Below are 19,540 nucleotides of genomic sequence, written 5' to 3'. Positions count from 1 at the left end.
TCTCGCCAGAGGAACCAGCATAATTGTAGCAGCCATCGTCCCCAACAATTTTAGGATCAATCTTGCCTTCACTCTTCTCAAAGGGAGCAATGCATACACCTGCTGTTGTAAACTTTGAATCCTTTCTAGTGGTAAAACACCCTCATGAGCACGGTGTCTAACTCGGCGCCTATAAAGGTGACACTCTGCGAGGGCAACAAGGCAGACTTTTCCCAATTTAGAGTGATACCCAATTGTTGACACGGTTTGATCGTGGCGTCTCTGGTTTGTAGGAGTAGATGCCTGGTGGTGGCAGAAAGGAGCCAGTCATCCAGGTATGGAAACACTTGGAATCCCTGACATCTCAAGTGAGCCATCACCACTGTCATACATTTGGTGAACACCCTGGGGGCTGTGGTGAGACCAAAGGACAGGGCGCGAAATTGAAAATGACTGGCTCCCAGCCGGAAGCGTAGATGACTTCTGGATGCCCTGTCAATCTTTATATGGTAGTAAGCATCCTTGAGGTCGATGGAGCACATCCACACTTCTTTTCCCAACAATGGGAGAATAGATTGCTAAGTGCCCATTCGGAACTTGGATTTCTTCACATGGATGTTCAATCTGTTGAGATCCAAAATGGGTCTCGGGTCCCCCTGTCCTTTTCGGCACCAAAAAGAATCTAAGCCCCTAATCCGATCTTATCTGAGGGGACATGCTGGATGGCTCCTTTTTCTAGCAGCTTTAAAACCTCTGAAGCTGCGGAATCCCTTTGATTGGGAATTTTTTGATCAGAGGGGGAGCTGAAGAGAACGGAATGCGATATCCTCCAAGAACTATATTTGATACCCACTGGTCCTGAGTGATACTTTGCCAGGCCTCTGGGTAAAGTGAAATGAGACCCCCAACTGGCTCCGGAAATGCACAGTCAGGCCTAACATCAGGAGCGCTAGAAGGGAGAACCACGAAAGGAATCATAGTCTCCCTGGTTACATGGGCCTCTTCTGCCCCTAGGGTGGCATCTACCAGAATTATTACCCCCTCCCCTGCCTCTGGAGGGGGACTCACCTTGTGCGTCATGAAAAAAACCTCTGTGATTTTTTGAACCACATCTTCCCACCCCTCTGGGTCTTGGGATAAGGCCTACAGGGTAGGGGAAAAACAGACTCCCAAAGCAGACAGAGCTTTTCCCTCTTGCTCGCACCTAGTGAGAGTGTCCTTCACCTTGGTTCCGAATAAGGAGGAACCATCAAATGGGGCATTGGTGAACGTAGACTTTAAGGCCTCCGCGAAATTACAGAGGCGCATCCAGGAGTGTCTCATAAGAGCAACTCCCAAACTTGCTGCCCGACCCACTCCTTCGGCTGCATAAGAGATCAGCCTCATGGAGGAGTTAGCAACAGAGTTGTGGGTAGACATCTGAGCGTTGACCTTCTGAGCCACTGCATCAGAAACATTACCCTGCAGAGAATCTCCAAGCTCTTTCAGGAGATCTCTTTGGAGCAGTGTAAAATGTGAGAAGTAATTCAGTGACCGCAGAGTAAAGGCCACTGAAGAAAACATACGCTTCCCGTGCCAGTCCATGGTCCTAGACTCCTTGTTAGGAGAATGGACGGTAGACGAAGTCTCAGCCAGTCCCTTCTTGGTGGCCGCTGCCACCACCATGGCATCTACAGGAACTCCCTTGGATAGAAACTCTTTGTCAGAGGGGGCGGACAAGAATTTGTTGGGTCTCCTGGGGACTGGTTCCACAGAGTTAGGGGTTTCCCACACCCTTCGACAAACCAGATCCAGAAGTTCGTCGAAGGGTGGAGATACCCAGAAGGTGGAGGGCTGAGCCTCAAAGGCCTTCAGGAACACCGACTCCTCCTCTGAGGGAGCTTTGTAGGGCAAGTCACACCTCTGCTTCAAAATTTCTAGGATGTCAGAGAAAGAGACATCCTCAAAGGATGACTTGGGGGACCCCTCCGATTCCTCAAGGTTGATGTCTGACGTAAGGGACTCATTTGGGAGTCGATGAGCTTCCTCTTGCACGTTCTTTTTCTGGATGGTTCCTCAGGCAAAAACACTGAGGGGCCCTCAGAAATATGGGGACTACTCATGGGGGTATCCTGAGGCCTTGGGTCTCCACTGTCGAAAGATAGAGGGCGATCAGAGACCCGCACAGGAGCTGGAGGGGACGGAGTGTCAGTGCTAAATGATGCCGCTAAAGACCTGGCCAGCGCACTCTGCATGGCCTCAAAAGCTGGTCCCCCCAGCTCCGAAGATCGACCAGCCAAGGAAGACCTTGGAGCAGACAGGACACGTCCAAAGCCGAAGCAGGGGTTAGGCTCCCCCGCCGAAGCACTGAGAGGGAGACTAGGAGCCAAAAAGTGTCCCGAGGCCTCCCCTTCGAGTCTGACCGAGGAACCATGAATCCTGGACCCTGGGGATGGAGCAGATGGGGTCAGAGCTGAAGCCGGAGCCAATAAGCCAGGATGGGCCATCAGAGCTTACCTAGGGACATCAGACGGTTCTGACCACTACGGCTCTGAAAGCTGAGATTCGATCGGAGGAAGTATCGATGCTGGCTGGGAGACAGGCTCTGGAGCCGACTGGGCTGGAGCCGAAAACAATTTTGCCAGTACCGGTGATTGGAGCAGTCTCTATACCACTCTATCTACATCCACATCTGAAAGAGTCCTGGAGGACCTAGAAGATAAAGAAGGAGATCTAGACCTCCTCTCCGAAGGAGACCTGCGAGGAGGAGAGGCCGTCCTAAAATTTGGAGACCGGCTCCGAACTAGCACCTCCACAATTGGCTCCGAGGGACTTGGAGCCGAAGCAGATTTAATCAATACACTAACTTCCTGCGGTTCCGAAGACAGTGGAGCAGAGTATGCCACAGTAGATTTTACTACTTTCTCCGGAGGCTCCGGGGATACAGATGGAGCCGGAGAATGCTTTTTTGCCTTGGAAGTTTTACTCTTAGAGGGAGAGGACTTGAAGCTGGAAGCCCTTCCCAAATCCTCCTTGAAGGAAGGTTTCAAAAGTCCTTTTAAAATTAGTTTGTTCTTCCTCTCCTGAAGAACACGCGGGCTAAATGTATGGCAAAATGTACAAGATTCCTGGAGGTGAATAGCCCCCAGACAATAAACACAGAGTGTCCATCAGTGATTGACATCTAATAACCACATTTAGTACATTTCTTAAAGCCCAAGGGCTTATGCTCTTTCATATCCTTAGACATAGTGAAGGAAAAGAAAACACCAACCATTAATAATGATCAACCATTAATACAGAAGCCACAAGCGCGGGAACTAAGAAAAAAACAACAGACAATCACAAAAGACCTCTAACTTAAGCGGTCTCAACAGGAACACAAGGAAAGGACAAGGTCCTTGAACTTACACGGTCCTAGCCCGAGGGATAGGTACCTACTAACAAGCCAGAAGGGGCGGACTAGGTCCTCTAACTGAAACGGGCCTTGCCTGTAGGGGAAACAGTTAGCGAGTCACCACAAAAGACAATACTACGAGAAAAAAAGTACACAAGATTATTAAACTAGTACACACACACAACACACAGCTATGAAAATAGCTTTTTGAAGCAAGAATCTGTCAATAAAGACAAAAGTTATACTTAGCCACAGCCAAGAGCGAGACCACGTCTGAGCTATACGAGCAGCAAACGAGATCTGGGAAAAGGGAGCAGTGCAGCATGGGATACCTTCTTAGCCTAGCCAATTGAAAGACTTTGAGCTAGAGTATTGTCGAGTCGGAGCAGAGGTTCCGCTCCGAGCCCACGAGTAAGAATGTAGGTGAGATTGGACTACATAATATCTAAGAATTAAAACCAAAAGTGCCCAGGAACTAAAAATCAAAACCAAAAGTACCCAGGAACTAAACATCAAAACCAAAACTCTTGTTTTACATGGATGGATTAAAGTTTGTGAATACCAGTGCTGGCTTGGACTTTCTATGTGGTACTCACAGAGCTGGATTAAAGGGAAGAAACCACCCTTATTATAAGGAAAACCTGATAGATGGATTAAGTCTCCTCTTAAGGAATGACAACTAACAGGAAGGGAAAAGTATGATATATGCCTAACTGAAAGAGCACAAACATCAACTGGATGCAGCAAGCCACAACTGACAGAGGAAGAAACTACATAAAGACTATAAACACCATTTGACTTGCTATGGAAACTGGTAACCCAGAAAAGCACCAGAATTGGTTGGCTGACTACTATCATGTGATCCCAACATTCTCCAGCCATACATAATGCCACTCTAAGCAAGCCACTTAATGGTAAGTGTCCCTGGGATGCCCTACCAGAAAACCACATACACAGTGGGCTCACCTGACCAGCAAATAATATCAGGAAAACAGACACCTGCTACCTTAGAGACACATGCTGTCAAACAAAAACCTGCATAGCAACATATAATCTTGACTAATTTCAATGTATAAACAATTTGGAAAAAAAGATTTTTTTATGCTTTTCTTCGACTTAAAAGAGGTGCATTATAATTAAAAAATAAATCTATACCCTGCAATGAAGTCAACAATTTTTTAGTGCTAAGGCAAGCTCTCTCTCGTTTGTAATATAAAATTCAATTTTAACACTTACAGCTCTCATTAGACTGCACTCCTAATAAGATCTTATTTTCTGGTGCAAAAAATGTATTATTATTTTCATTTATTTGCAGTTTGTTAACCTGCAAAGTCCATTAGGCTGAAAGTGAGCCCGTTTTCAATGGAGGCCCAGGGAGAAAAGCTCCACATACAAATATTATAAAGCTAATAACAAAGTTAACAAGTACAATACAATTTTTAAAAACTTCTAAAACACAGTAACACATAAGATGGAATAAAAACATTTGAGCAAGGCACTGTAACAAAGCACTGAATGAAATTAAAAAGTATTTTGGAGTACATACGTATAATTTGGAGTGCATATAAGTTATTTACATTTCTAATAAGTCAGTTGTATTACAGTAGCAGTAAATACCCACCTTCACACTCCAGTTGTAGTAAACTGACATTCAGGTTCACTTCTAACTTTCCACCACTGTTTTTGTCAGGATCATCTACGTATAATTCATTAATGCTACAATAAGAAAAAAGCAATACAGCGTCAGTAAAGCTGCTATACTGGGTCCAACACACTGAAATGCCACAAATTATGATAAAATTAATCAATCATTGACTAAAAAGCATGGATGGAAAATAAAGTGAAAAATGTACCAAAACACAAAGGTGATTTTCCATTTTTCTGTATGTATCCTTTAAACACACTACCAAAGATGCAGCTGTAAGCAGTGCCCCAAATGAACAAAGGAAAATCAATGCTAAGGAAACTAGAACTGTGCATCAGTACTACCTAGGGTAAATAAAAGAACAGTACAGTACTACCTATGGTAAATAAAAGAATAGTACAGTACTCCTGGGTAAATAAAAGAACAGTACAGTACTACCTAGGGTAAATAAAAAAGAACAGTACAGTACTCCTAGGTAAATAAAAGAACAGTATAGTACTACCTAGGGTAAATAAAAGAACGGTACAGTACTACCTAGGGTAAATAAAAGGACAGTACAGTACTCCTAGGTAAATAAAAGAACAGTACATTACTACCTAGGGTAAATAAAAGAACACTGCAGTACTATCTAGGGGAAATAAAAGAACAGTGCAGTACTATCTAGGGTAAATAAAAGAACAGTACAGTACTACCTAGGGTAAATAAAAGAACAGTACAGTACTACCTAGGGTAAATAAAAGAACAGTACAGTACTATCTAGGGGAAATAAAAGAACAGTGCAGTACTATCTAGGGTAAATAAAAGAACAGTACAGTACTACCTAGGGTAAATAAAAGAACAGTACAGTACTACCTAGGGTAAATAAAAGAACAGTACAGTACAGTACTAGCACAGGTAAATAAAAGAAAGTACAGTTGTGTAAGATCTTACCATAACGGTAGATGTCCTTGCCTTCACCACTGCAGTATTCGTTACTAATGGGATTCCCTGCTGTGAAGCCCTCCTTCCGGCCAGTTTACAAAAGATTTCCGTTGCTTTAAGGTACGCTGAATGTCACCTGCTTACTCCTTGCATAAGGTAGGGCATAAAGGTGACATTCAGGCATACCATCGTCAGACCCGATTGCCCCAGTAGGAACAGAAGTCTAAGGAGAACCCGCACATCCAGGAAGGAAAACAGACCAGAGGGATGAAGGGAGGGAGTGAATACTGCAGCGATGAAGGCAAGGACATCTACCATTATGGTAAGATTTTACATAATTGTACTATGTCCTTACATTCACCACTGCAGTATTCCTTACAAATGGGAGAGTGACAAAGCTCAAGAAGAAACTTGGGAGGAGGAAGCAGCAGAGCCCTCCAAGAAGACATGAAGAATGGCAGCAGCAAAACCAGTTCTGGCTCTGGAGATGCCATCCGACTGGTAATGTTTGGTAAAGGTATGCACAGAAGTCCAGGTAGCAGCTTCAAGAACAGAATTAACGTCTAAGCCTTTGAAAAAAAAGCAGCACAAGAATTCACAGCTCTAGTGGAATGAGCCTTTACAGAAGGAGGAAGGCTCTCGCCATGAAAAGTGTAAAAAAAGGAAATAGCCTTTGAAATCCAAGTGGAAATAGTCTGCATGGAAACAGCCAAACCTAAAGTCCTAGAATGAAAGGAAACAAATAACTGGTAGATTTTCTGGTAGCTTTAGTTTTATCCGAATAATATCTGAGCTGTCTATGCAGATCTAAGGTATGCAGCACCCTCTCACTGTCAGATTACAGAGAGGGGAAAAAGTAGGCAAATGAATAGGCTGATTAAGCGACAAAGTACAGTTATGTACCTACCATAAATGTAGATGTTCGAGTGTATTCACTTGTTGCAGTCATTACACTTGGGTTATCCTGCTGGCAGGCTACCTGCAATCGGCCTGAATTTCAAAGTCTTGATCCGGCGTCGGTTGCTGTCACCTCTTCCCTGACGTCAGTGCGCCAGGGATATAAAAGATGTAGCCGACGCCATTTTCTTCAGTTTTTCTTGCCTCAGATGTCAGGTGCTCCCAAAAGGGTAGGCTAAAAATTATGTCAACAAAAAAGGATGCAGTAAAATATAACATTACCTTCATCTACAAGCAAATACACCACATAGGTTGTGTAGAAGTACAGATAAGTCCCAGCAAATAAAGGGGGATGGAGGGAGGGTAACCTGGACTGCAACAGTGAATACACTCGAACATCTACATTTATGGTAGGTACACAACTGTACTATGTTCATTGTGTTTCACTGTTGCAGTCATTACACTTGGGTTGAATCCCAAACCTGAGGTTGGGTGGCTGGGCCTAAATAGAATTAGGAGTGGCTATGAGGCCCTGCAGAACTGCAGTGGCAAAGCCTGCTCTGGATTTAGAGTAGAGAGGTATGTGGTAGTGCTTGGTAAAAGTGTGCACTGAACTCCAAGTTGCAGCCTCTAAAATGTCTTTGGTTGGTACTCCTCTGATGAAGGCTGCTGAAGTGGCTGCTGCTCTGGTTGAATGTGGCCTAATGCCCTTAGCACTGATTTGCCATGTTGTGCATGGCAGAAACGAATGCAGTGACCTATCCATTTTGAAATAGTCTGCTTAGAGATAGCTTTTCCTTGTGATCCTGCAGCATATGCCACTAAGAGCTGTTCAGTCTTTCTGAAAGCTTTAATTCTGTCCAAGTAGAAGCGTAGCTGCCTGTGTATGTCCAAAGAATGTAGGAGTCTCTCACCCTTATTCTGTGGGTTTGGATAAAAGGTAGACAAATGAATGGTTTGGTTAAGGGCCACACTGGACACTACCTTAGGCATAAATGTCAGGTTCGTCCTCAGAGAAACCCTGTCTGAGTGGAAAATGATAAAAGGTTCCACAGCCATGAGTGCCTGTAACTCTGAAACTTGTCTTGCAGAGGTTATTGCTAGGAGCAGAGCTGTTTTCCATGATAAAAACTTTATCTCAGCTGTATTGGCTGGCTCAAATGGTGGCAGTGTGAGTTTTTCCAGGACATAGTTGAGGTCTCATGCAGGTATTGGTGCTCTCCTTGTGGGTCTTAAATGTTTGGCCCGTCTGAGGTACTGCCTTAGCAATGGATGAGAAAAAAAGAGGTAGTTCCGTATAGTTGTTGTGCTGTGTCTTTCGGCTTTTCCCGGTTAGGGGTCGCCACAGCGGAGCTTCGGTCCGCTAATGATTGGTAGTTGATTTTTACATGCCGAGTTACCAGCCCTGATGCACAACCTTCAACGAAGGTACGCCCATTCACGCACGTCTCCACGCAGAAGACGCTCTAGCTGAGAATCGAACCGGACAGTGTCTTATTGTGAGGCGACAACGCTACCGCAGCACAACCACTGTATTGTAATGAGCTGAAATGGCAGAGGCATGGATTTTAATTGATGAAAAGGATAGGCCTTTGTCCAGCATCTCAGTTCGGTATTGCAAAATCTGAGGAATATTTGGTACAAATGTGTTAATTCCTTGTGCCTGCTTCCAAATGCAGAATCTCTTCCATTTTTCTGCATAAGATTTTCTGGTACTGGGCCTCCTGGCCTCCAAAATAACATCCATCACTGCTTTAGAGAGAGTTCTGTTCTGAATGGCTACATTATCCGCCATGCTGCCAGACTTAGGGCCCTGAGTTGGCTGTGCAGGATCGGATTGTTTTGTTGGGTCAGTAAGTGAGGAATTATAGGTAATGTCCAGGCTGGGCCTTGAGACAAGCTCTTTAGGATTGGGTACCAGTGCTGGCGGGGCCAGTCTGGGGCAATCAGAATCATTTTTGGCTACTCTTGTCTGACCTTTAGGAGTACCTTGGGGAGGAGAGGCAGAGGAGGAAAGGCATAAACTCTTGGGGTTTCCCAGCTGAATGACAGAGCATCTACTTTCCATGCTTGCTTGTGATAAGTCCTTGTGCAAAACCTCTGTAGTTGGCAGTTGTGGGGGGAGGCAAATAGATCTATGCCTGGGCATCCCCATTCCTTTGTTATCATGCTGAAGACTTGTGGATCCAGTTTCCACTCGTGGGGATCCATGAGGTTTCTGCTTAGTTCATCTGCCAGAGTATTTATCTTTCCTGGCAGGAATTGTGCTTGCAGGTGTACTTGATAAGGCAATGCTGTGTCCCACAAAGTCATGGCTTGTCTGCAGAGGGGTAGGAATGTGTTCCTCCCTGCTTGTTTATGTACCACATGACTGTAGTATTGTCCGTCCTTATCAGTAGTTGTCCTGGATGAAGTAGATCCTTGAAAGCTGTCAGGGCATTCTGAACGGCTAGCATCTCTTTTTGATTGATATGAAGATGCCTTTGGCTTGTGGGCCATGTGCCCTGAATACATTTTCCTGCCATGTGGGCTCCCCAGGCATAATCTGATGCATCTGTTATTGACTGTCTGGCTGTGGGTTGGTTGAATGGCTTTCCCTTGTTGAGGTGACAGGCCTGTGCCCACCATCGAAACTCCTGTTGCAGGCAAGGAAGGAGGGTAATTAATGTTTCCAGGCTGTGGCAATGTTGAGTCCAAACACTTTTTAGATACCATTGTAGTTTCCTCACATGCAGTCTGGCATATGGAATTAGTAGAATGCAGGATGCCATGAAGCCCAAAGCCTGCAGAATTTTTCTTTCAGATAACTGGGTCTTTGTTGCCAACATTTTGAAGTAAGAAGTCAGTTGCCTTTGCTTGTCTGGCGCGAGATAAGCCATCTAGGCAACTGTATTTAAGCTTGCACCCAGGAATATTATCTCTTGAGAGGGTACTAGTTTTGATTTCTTTTCGTTTACTGTGTACCCTAGGCAAATTAATAATCTTTTTACAAACGCCAGATGTTTTAATAAAATGTCTTTGGTCTCTGCTTGAATAAGGCAGTCTTCCAAATAAGGATATATTTGAATTCCTCTTTGTCTGCAAAATGCAATTACTGGTGCCAGGCATTTTGTGAAGACCCTGGGCGCAGTAGATAAGCCAAAGGACAGTGCAGAGAATTGGTAGTGCTTTGAGCCAGCTATGAATCTGAGGTATCTTCTGCAAGATTGTCTGATTGGTACATGCAGGTATGCCTGTTTTAGGGCCAAAGTTACAAGCCAAGCTTTCTTGCCCAGCATGGGCAGAAGCTGCAGCAGAGTCAACATTTTGAATTTTGGAACGTCCAGAAAAGTATTTACAATAGACAGGTCCAGTATTGGTCTCTAGGCTTTGTCCTTTCTGGGTACCAAGAAAAGTCTTGAGTAAAATCCTTGTCCCTGCTCTTGCTGTGGTACTTGCTGAATGGCCCTGAAACTTGTTTTTGCGCCTCTGCCCATTGATTGTGTGGCAGGTCTGGCATACTTTTTGCCCTTGGCATGGTGTGAAAGTGGAACCTGTAGCCCTGGGACACTATATTCAAGACCCATTTGTCCTGGGTGATCCTGTGCCAATTCTGAGAAAAAAGTGCTAGTTTTCCCCCCAAGGGGGCTGCCAAAGAATAAGTGCTTGGTGCTGGCAGAGGAAAGTCATTGGGACTGTTTCCTGTATGGCTGTGATTTGTCTTCTCCGCTTTTGGAGGTAGAAACACACCACTGTTTAGGCCTGTATGAGCCCTGGGGCTGGGGTCTACCTCTGGGGCATCTGTACCTGCCTCTTTGTGGCCTGTCTGACACTGGAAAGGACCAATTCTTTGTAGGCCAGTTCCTGCTAAATCTGGGTGGCTGTACCTGTAAGAAATCATTTATTGTTTGCATAGATTTCGCTTTGTCCTCCATTTTCTTCAATACTTCCTCTGCTTTATCACCAAATAAAGTACCATGCTGTAATGGAGCATCTAATAATTTTGCTTTAACATGATCAGGCAGATTATGTTCCTTTAACCAAGCATGCCTCTTAATGACAGAACCCGTAACTGCGGCCCTGCAAGAGGCCTCCAGAGAATCAAAACCACATTGCAATGTATGCTTTCCCACTTGTTCAGTTGCATGCAATAAATCCTGCATTTCCTTATTTTCTGCACAACCAGAATTAGTCAACATTTTCTGTTTAAGTAGTGACATTAAGTATTGCTGATATTTAAGCATATGAAATTGACAATGTAATGCCCTCACAGCCAAAGTAGCAGAAGTGCAAACCTTTTTCCCCCCATCTGTCTAGTGCCCTTGAATCCTTATCAGAGGGAATAGGATTTTTTGCAGCGGAAGCCTTGACCCCCTTTGGGACCCTGAGAAATGGTTTCTGGGTGAGCAGCAGGGTTTTTATAAAGAAATTTATGTGAATACGGAACCCTTTAGTATCTTTCTGGTTTAACAAGGGTAGGGGGTAAAGAGTCAGGAGAAAGGCTGGACTCTGAAAATACATCATCCACAATGTCTAACACAGGGGGAATAGCAAGAGGCCTGTGCTGAGGTAGTAAAAGGAAATCTCTAAGCCTTTTCTTTGATTCTGAGTAGTCTTGGCTCTCCCAGTGGAAGTGCTCCCTCATGGTATGCAGGGTTTCCCCAAAAGAATAATCCTCAGGAGGAGAGGCTGAAGGGATAGATTCTTCAACATCAGAATCCTCATAGGGAGGAAGAGAGTATTCCTGCACACAGGAGGAGTCAGAGGAAATGGAAACCTGATCAGAAGATTCATATTCTGTCTCTTGCCTAGGCCTCTTATCAGGAGGGGGATGGGGAACCCCTGATCAAGGTAATTAGGTCTTCGGCCATTTTGAGCATCTGGTTTTTAGGCATGGAAATCTGTCCAGGAGAATGCTGTACTTGTTTCTTTGTCTTTAGAGCTGCCTTAGTCTTTGCCTTTGAAGCTGTGGTTGGTTTAACATATAACTGTGTAGGTCTGAAAACACCCTCAGAAGCCGATGCCTGCTCATCGGCTCCGGACCCATCTGAGGGGATAGTTTCTGAGTGTCCAATACCTTGAGTATCCAGAGGCCTACTTGGCTCCAAGTGGGAGTCGGCAATGGCCTGTGGCTCTGAGGCAGCGGGCGTCAGGGGCTGCGAAAGCACCTCACTGAGAACCGGCGACTGGCTTAGCTGTAGCCTCGTCGTCTGTTTTGGACCTTGGATGCCTGTCCTTTTCTTTTTCCTTGTGCTTTTTGCAAACTTCAGTCATCGTCTGTTCCGACGGCATTATATAATTGAATCTTCGGCCAAAGTAATGAAAGGCAAAATCATACCGACGCTTAATAGTATGTTGGTTAAATCTAGCGCAAAACCGACAGCTAGCAACGTTGTGATCAGGGCCTAGGCAAGGAATACAGTAAGAATGAAAATCCTTATGAGGTATTTGCTTCCCACAAGAAAAACAATTGTTAGCTTTTTCTGACATCGGTCTGGAGCAAGAAAAAAGTTTCCCCAACGGGGTACTTAGCTTTAATGAAGACTTCGGATCTGAAATTCGTCTTTGAAAATCTCAGGAGTCGGCCGACCAGCACTTGTGAACTGCTTTTGCTTCGGGCACCGCGCGGCAAGAAAGCCTGAAGAAAATGGCGTTGGCTGCATCTTTTATACCCCCGGCGCACTGACGTCAGGGAAGAGGTGACAGCAACCGATGCCGGACCAAGACTTTCGAATTCAGGCCGACTGTGGGTAGCCTGCCAGCAGGATAACCCAAGTATAATGACTGCAACAGTGAAACACGATGAACATCTCATTAACCACCTTGGGCATGAAAGAAGGATTAGTATGCAAGGACATCCTGTCCTCAAGAAATATCCAAAAAGGTGGACAAGCCATAAGGGTTTGCAACTCGGACACCTGTCTGGCAGAAGTAAAAGCTAACAAAAAATTGTCTTCCAAGAATAATGTTGCAAGGAAGCTGAAACAGCAGGCTCGAAAGGAGCCTGAGTCAATTTTTCCAGAACAAAGTTAAGATCCCAGGGAGGAGGAACAGGCTTCCTGGGAGGTCTAATATTAAGGACGCCTTTAAGAAACTGCTTAGCCTCAAATCTAGAAGTGAACAGGGGAGTTAAAGGCAGACATGCAGAAACAGCTGATAAGTGGGCTTAATAGAAGAACAGGCCAAACCAGCACTGAGCAACTCGCACAAATACGAAAGAACCAAAGGAACATCCACAGAATGTGGGTCCAGGTCATGAGAAAGACACCAAATAGAAAACCCTTTTATTTAGATAAGTAGGATTTCCTAGTAGTAGGTTTCCCGGCCTCCTGCAAGACCTGCAGCATGTCTTCAGAAAAAAAGGTGTCTATGAGGAATCAAAACCCTATCACTCCACAGTGTCAGTTGAAGCGTGGACAGGTGGGGATGGATGAGAGACCCCTAGTCTTGTGTGAGGAAATCCACTCTGTGAGGTAACTTGTGATGATTGTCCCTGGCAAGATGCAGAAGTTGAGGGAGCCAGTGCTGTCGCGGCCAAAATGGAGTCACCAACAAGACTTTGGGAGCATCCCGTTGAATCTTGAACAGGACTCTTGGAATGAGAGGAAGGGGAGGGAATGCATAGAGAACTATCCCCTTCCAAGAAAATGAGAGGGCATCCACCTTCCAGACCAGAGTACCTGGGACTCTGAAGCAAAACAGAGGAAGTCGCTTGTTCAAAGGGGAGACAAATAGATCTACTTGAGGAGTACCCCACTGGTGAACAATGTCCAGAAACACATCCCTGTGAAGCATCCATTTGTGGGATTAAGTGAAGGACCTGCTCAAATTGTCTGTCACAACATTCCTATCTGAAGGAATGTAAACTGCCTGAAGAGTCACACGATACTGGATAGCCATATTCCATATGAGAAGTGCCAGTCAGCAAAGACGGCAGGATCTCGTACCCCCCTGGATGTTGAGATACCACATCACTGTGGTATTGTGAGTGAATACCTTCAGAGGCCCTGCAGAGATGAGAGGATGAAAGGCCTGAAGAGCCAAGGATGAAAGGCCTGAAGAGCCATCATAAGAGTCCTCATCTCTTTGATGTTGATGTGCTCCTTCTGCTGATGAGGCGACCACACTCCCTGAAACCTCAGGGAGCCAAACGTTGCTCCTCATCCCACATCTGAAGTGTCTGTGAACAGATCCTGAGAGGGAAGCGGAGGCTGAAATGGGAGCCCTGGATTCAGAGACAACTGCTGAATCCACTACAGAAGTCTGACCTTGAGACACAGGAGAAGAGGAACAGGAAAGTCTAGAGGATGAGCATGCTGAAGCCACACCGAATTAAGAAACCAGTGGAACTTCCTCGTGTGGAGCATGGCCAGAGGAAGCATCAGAATGGTGGAAGCCATGAACCCCAGAGCTCTCAAGAAGAGACTGAAAGAAAGAAATGAGAGTTAATGCCTTTGGAGGAGGCAGGGATGCCAGCATTGGCACCGTTTGAAACCCATAAGCCAGAAAGACAGTTATTGTGACGGTCTTTATAGGGAATCAGTCTCCCACACTAGCATTTACCCTTCCTGGATGACATTAACTCCAAACAGCACTAAACAAAACAGAAAAAGTAACCAAAAACCCAACCTTATCTGCAACTGTGAGGACTCCAGCAAACAGGAGCAGGCACAGAAAAGCCAATAAACAGAAAAACGGTAAAAAAATAAATAAATAATGGATGTATGCAACAGACCAGTGGTTAAAACAGCATTCAGACTGGCGGCAAAAAAGTTCTGAGGAAGGTACACCTGAACGTCGCCTTGATGCCCTACCTTACGCAAGGAGTAAGCAGGTGACGTTCAGTATACCTTAAAGCAATGGAAATCTTTTGTAAGCTGGCCAGATGGAGGGCTTCACAGCAGGGAATCCCATTAGTAAGGAATACTGCAGCAGTGAATGCAAGGACATCAGTACAGTATTACCTAGGGTAAAAAAAAGAACAATACAGTACTACTGCAGATAAATAAAAGAACAGTACAGTACTACCTAGGGTAAATAAAAGAACAGTACAGTAATACCACAGGTAAATAAAAGAACAGTACAGTATTACCTAGGGTAAATAAAAGAACAGTACAGTAATACCACAGGTAAATAAAACAACAGTACAGTACTACCTAGGATAAATAAAAGAACAATACAGTAATACCACAGGAAAATTAAAGAACAGTACAGTACTACCACAAATAAAATAAAATACCCATACAGTACTACCTAGGGTAAATAAAAGAACAGTACAGTACTACCTAGGGTAAATAAAAGAACTGTACAGTAATACCACAGGAAAATAAAAGAACAGTACAGGACTACCCAGGGTAAATAAAAGAGGAATACAGTACTACCAAAGGTAAATAAAAGAGGAATATGGTATTAACGGGTAAATAGAAGAATAGTACAGTACTAATAAAGTTAAGTAAAAGAGGAAAACAGTACTACCAAGGGTAAATGGAGTGATTAAGTATCAGTTTTCTGCACTATCTTGCTGTACGCTTTCCACCTAAACGCAGATTTTCCAGCATTTATTTTGATTTAAAACTTGTTTTTTTTCACACATTGTACTTATTTGACTGCCTGCACTTTTAAAAAGTTTTTTGTTTAAATAATTTTTAACTGTTGTAGGCTACACACTAAAGTGCAATAGCCTTTTCTGATCATTTGTAGTTGTTTAAAGCTGTTTTAAGTGTATTTTTTACTGTTTTTGCCTTATCTTTAAAAAACAAAAACAAACAAAAAAAAAATTCCTTGTTTCCTGCCTTTCTAAGCTAGTATAGTCCAGTTTTCAGGCTAGTGCTGAATTCAGGGCTATGATACTAGTTTCTGTGTTGCCATACCTTACTTAGATAGAAGGAAGGTTCTCTGTTCACCTGTGAGAGAGGGGAGCTTTGAGCAACCTATCTGTCCCTGGAGGAGTGGTTCCAGCCCAGAAGTTAGTAGTTTATTAGCCATTTTGGACTAATTTCTCTCTCTTTCATTTTCCTACTATAAAAACCGTGTTTGCATGTTTTTGCACACCGGGCAGCACCTGTTAGCTATGGTTAAATTATTCCCGGCTCCACTAAGTGTCCTCTTCAGTTTTTCCCTTGAAACTATTCTAACTCTCAACCTAAGCACTCAAAAAGCATCCTACAGCCCAGCACTTGCTCAGACCTAATAGCAAGCACTAATATACCCTGACACTGATTGCCCAGCAGGGCAAGGCTCTTTATTCACCCCTCACCAGCCAAGCAGCTCACCCTCCTATTCAGACATGACCAAAGGGCAATTTCAGGTGTACTCTCCAGTCCAGCTGATGAATCTGGGTATCCTGAGGCAATATTACAACTGCCTCATGTACACAGACAACCCTCTCCTCCTACCACAAAACATTAACATATGTGAGAGATGCAATTATACAGCCAAACTGGAAGCTAAGCTGTCTCCACCCAAGACTGGAAGAGACAGTCAAGAGGAGAAGGTTAATACTTGCACCACACCTCCAGTCACACACAGACCTACTAAAACAGCAGTGGCAGAAAATACACATAAATACACAAAATCATACTCGGAGGCTAAAATAAAAACCTACAAAAGCATCAGAGACCTCCAAAGTAGACACCCAAACAACCTGCACCTCCAGTCACAAACCACACAACACATAAAACACAAAATCAGTGTGCCGCACAATCACAGCCCTTAAGGCGAAATAACATACCTAACACACTAGTAATAGGTGACTCTATAGTCAGGCACACTGACGTCCCAATCACTAGGCTGGACAAGCAGAAGGTTACTGTTAGCTGCCTGTCGGCAGCCAGAATCCGACACATAACACAAACACTCAGGTCACTCCAGAACAAGTACAAATATGACTCTGTCATTGTTCATGTTGGTGTGAATGACCTGAGACGTACCTCCCGGGACTACATGAAAAGAGACATGGAAGAGCTCTCCGATCATGTAGCCCAGGCTGGTATGACCCTGACCCTGAGTAGCATCCTGCCCTCACCAAGAATGATACCCAAGTATAAAGAAACAATTATCAGTTACAACAATTGGCTAACCTTCTGGTGTCATTCAAAGGGAATCCAGTGTCTGTCAGCCTGGGACGACATGCTCGACAAGCCGCGTTGCTTCGCAAGAGACTATGTGCACCTCTCACCCCCAGGCTTTTGAATACTGGCCAATGCTCTTGCTGCCCCCATAGTGCCTTCTTTAGGCAAGGCTCAAAAGTCAAACCCACCTCCGTAAACAGCACAATTAACAAAAAACTGAGGGTTATGCTACTCAATGCCAGGAGTTTAAATCTCAAAATGCATGCACTCGAAGCACTCCTCAGTATGGAGATCGTCGACATCTGTGCAGTAACTGAAACCTGGTTCAAAGCTCCAGAGAGCACCCCAGCACTACAGGGTTACAACTCATACCACACGTTTCGGCCACAGAACACAGACTGAAACACAAAAGGAGGGGTGTATCGATATTCATCAAGGATACCTACAACTCCAGGTTAGTGGTGCAGCATGATACCTCTGAGATTATCCATGTGCAACTAACATTGGGCAAATCTGCAATGCATATTGTGGCCTGCTACAGATCACCTTCCATGACCCAGGACCACCACTCCACCTTTCTGAAGACACTGGAAAACATGAAGGTCCTACCGAACACCCTGATATTGGGCGATTTCAATTACCCTACCATTCACTGGGAAAACTACTCGAGTACAAACTCCCAGGCCCAGCGCTTCCTGGAATTCATCAGCTCAAACGCCCTGGATCAGCTGGGTAACCTCCCCTTACCAGAGGTGAAAACATATTGGACCTGGTCATCACCAACATGGGCAACAGGTTTTCCACACCGGAGGTCAACCCGTCACTGGTTAGATCAGACCATAAACTAATCACTCTGAATGTCCACACCCCACCACCACCCCCAACTAAGGAAACCACAGTAAAAGACTTTTCTAAAGAAAACTTCACCTTGCTTAAGACACAGGTGGTAAGTTTAACAGCCCCCACACTAAAGGACAATGCTGCCCAAGATGCAGAAACCTTTACAAATGCACTCTATGAGCACCTACAAGGATGCATGGATCGTGCCATCCCTAGCAAAACCAAGACTCACTCCTCTAAGAGAAGGAAACCAGTTTGGTGGAACCCTGCCATAAACAGGCTATACAATAGAAGGAGGAAACTAGTTCAGAAAAAAAACAAATCCCAAGAAGGAAAGACATCCCTGATCAGTATCTGTAAGAAACTAAGGTCCCTCATGAACTCATCCAAGGCTAACTTTGAAAGAAAAATAGCCAAGGATTCAAAAGATAACCACAAAGCCTTCTTTATGTTAAGAATCTAAGTGGCAACTTACAGATATGCACTGAACTAGTGCAAAATAGCATAAAATATACTGAACCTACTGATATTGCCAAGATCCTGGCAGATATTCAGTGAAAACTTCACCCCCCTCTCACCCCCAAAAGGGCCCACAACAATACCAGAAAAGTGTACTGTCCCAGAAATCACAGACGCACAGGTGAAAACAGCCCTTTCAAAAGCCAAAAAAACACAGCGTCAGTGGGGCCAGATGGTGTCCCAGGCTGCGTCTTGCACGAACAAAAGAATGAACTAACCCCCCCCCCCCACCTAAACACGCGGTTCAACCTCGGCCTCTCCACAGGCTACGTGCTCATAGAATGGTGCACAGCAATGGTTATTCCTCTCCACAAAACTGACCCTGGTAACTATCGCCCCACAAGCCTGACTAGCCCGGTCTGCAAGGGTATGGAGTGCATCATCATGGAACTCATTAACAAAGACATTGGGAACCTTCAAACACTTGAACCGACCCAGTTCGGCTTTATTAAGGGAAGATCATGCCTACTAAACCTGGTTGACTTCTTCGAGACAGTCACCAAGGCCACAGATGAGGGAAAGGTGGTTCACACAGCCTACCTTGACCTCGGCAAGGCTTTCGACACCATTCCACACTCGGGTATTACAGAAAAACTCACCAGCCTGAACATAAACCCCTACGTAACGAGATGGGTTGCCAACTGGCTTAGAGACAGAACTCACAAGGTAAGAATAGCGGGCTCCAGGTCCGACTCTAAAACAGTCACAAGTGGTGTCCCACAAGGCTCAGTCCTGGGACCCCTACTGTTCAGCATATACTTCTCAGAAGTACAGGCAAACACAGGAGGACTATGGCTAACCAAGTTCGCTGATGACTGCAAACTGGGAGCCATAATTGACTCTCCAGCTAACACGGACATCCACCAAAAGGGCCTTACTGAGATGGACACCTGGTGTCAAAGTCATGGCTTCAAGCTAAATGCCAAAAAATGCATAGTCATCCCGTTTGGGAAAAACAAAACACCAATGAATTACCACATAGGTGGCAGCCCCCTTAATACAGGAGAGGTAATAAGAGATCTGGGGACCCAGGTAGATAGTAATCTCTCCTTTGATAATCATATTGCCAAAGTAGTTATGAAATCCTTCTATGTGGCCCATCTAATTACTAAGGGTTTGCATCTAGAAATAAAGAGGTTATAGTGCCCCTCTACTTGTCACTCATCAGACCCATCATAGAGTACAATGCCCTATTTGGGATGTACCTCACAAGACACTTCCTACAGCTGGAAAAACCCAAAAAATACCTCACCAAGAGGATTACTGGTCTCAAACATATGTCCTGTGCAGCCCGACTTGAAAAAACTCCAGCTG

At 44.7% G+C, this 19,540-nt stretch overlaps 1 protein-coding gene across 1 annotated transcript in view; it reads right to left on the bottom strand.

Annotated features, from left to right (window-relative positions):
* The window catches only part of ERGIC1 (endoplasmic reticulum-golgi intermediate compartment 1), an 864,031-nt gene that overhangs the window by 341,741 nt on the left and 502,750 nt on the right, over window positions 1-19,540 (bottom strand). The window contains exon 6 of the mRNA XM_044069870.1: window positions 4,977-5,071. Within this exon, the coding sequence (XP_043925805.1) occupies window positions 4,977-5,071 (95 nt within the window). The remainder of the gene's footprint in view (window positions 1-4,976; window positions 5,072-19,540) is intronic.

The sequence above is a fragment of the Protopterus annectens genome, chromosome 4.part0, assembly GCF_019279795.1.
Source record: "Protopterus annectens isolate FY-2018-M chromosome 4.part0, PAN1.0, whole genome shotgun sequence".
Classification (NCBI taxonomy): domain Eukaryota; kingdom Metazoa; phylum Chordata; order Ceratodontiformes; family Protopteridae; genus Protopterus; species Protopterus annectens.
The sequence above is the reverse complement of the archived record's forward strand: the minus strand, read 5'-3'. Positions and strand labels throughout refer to the sequence as shown.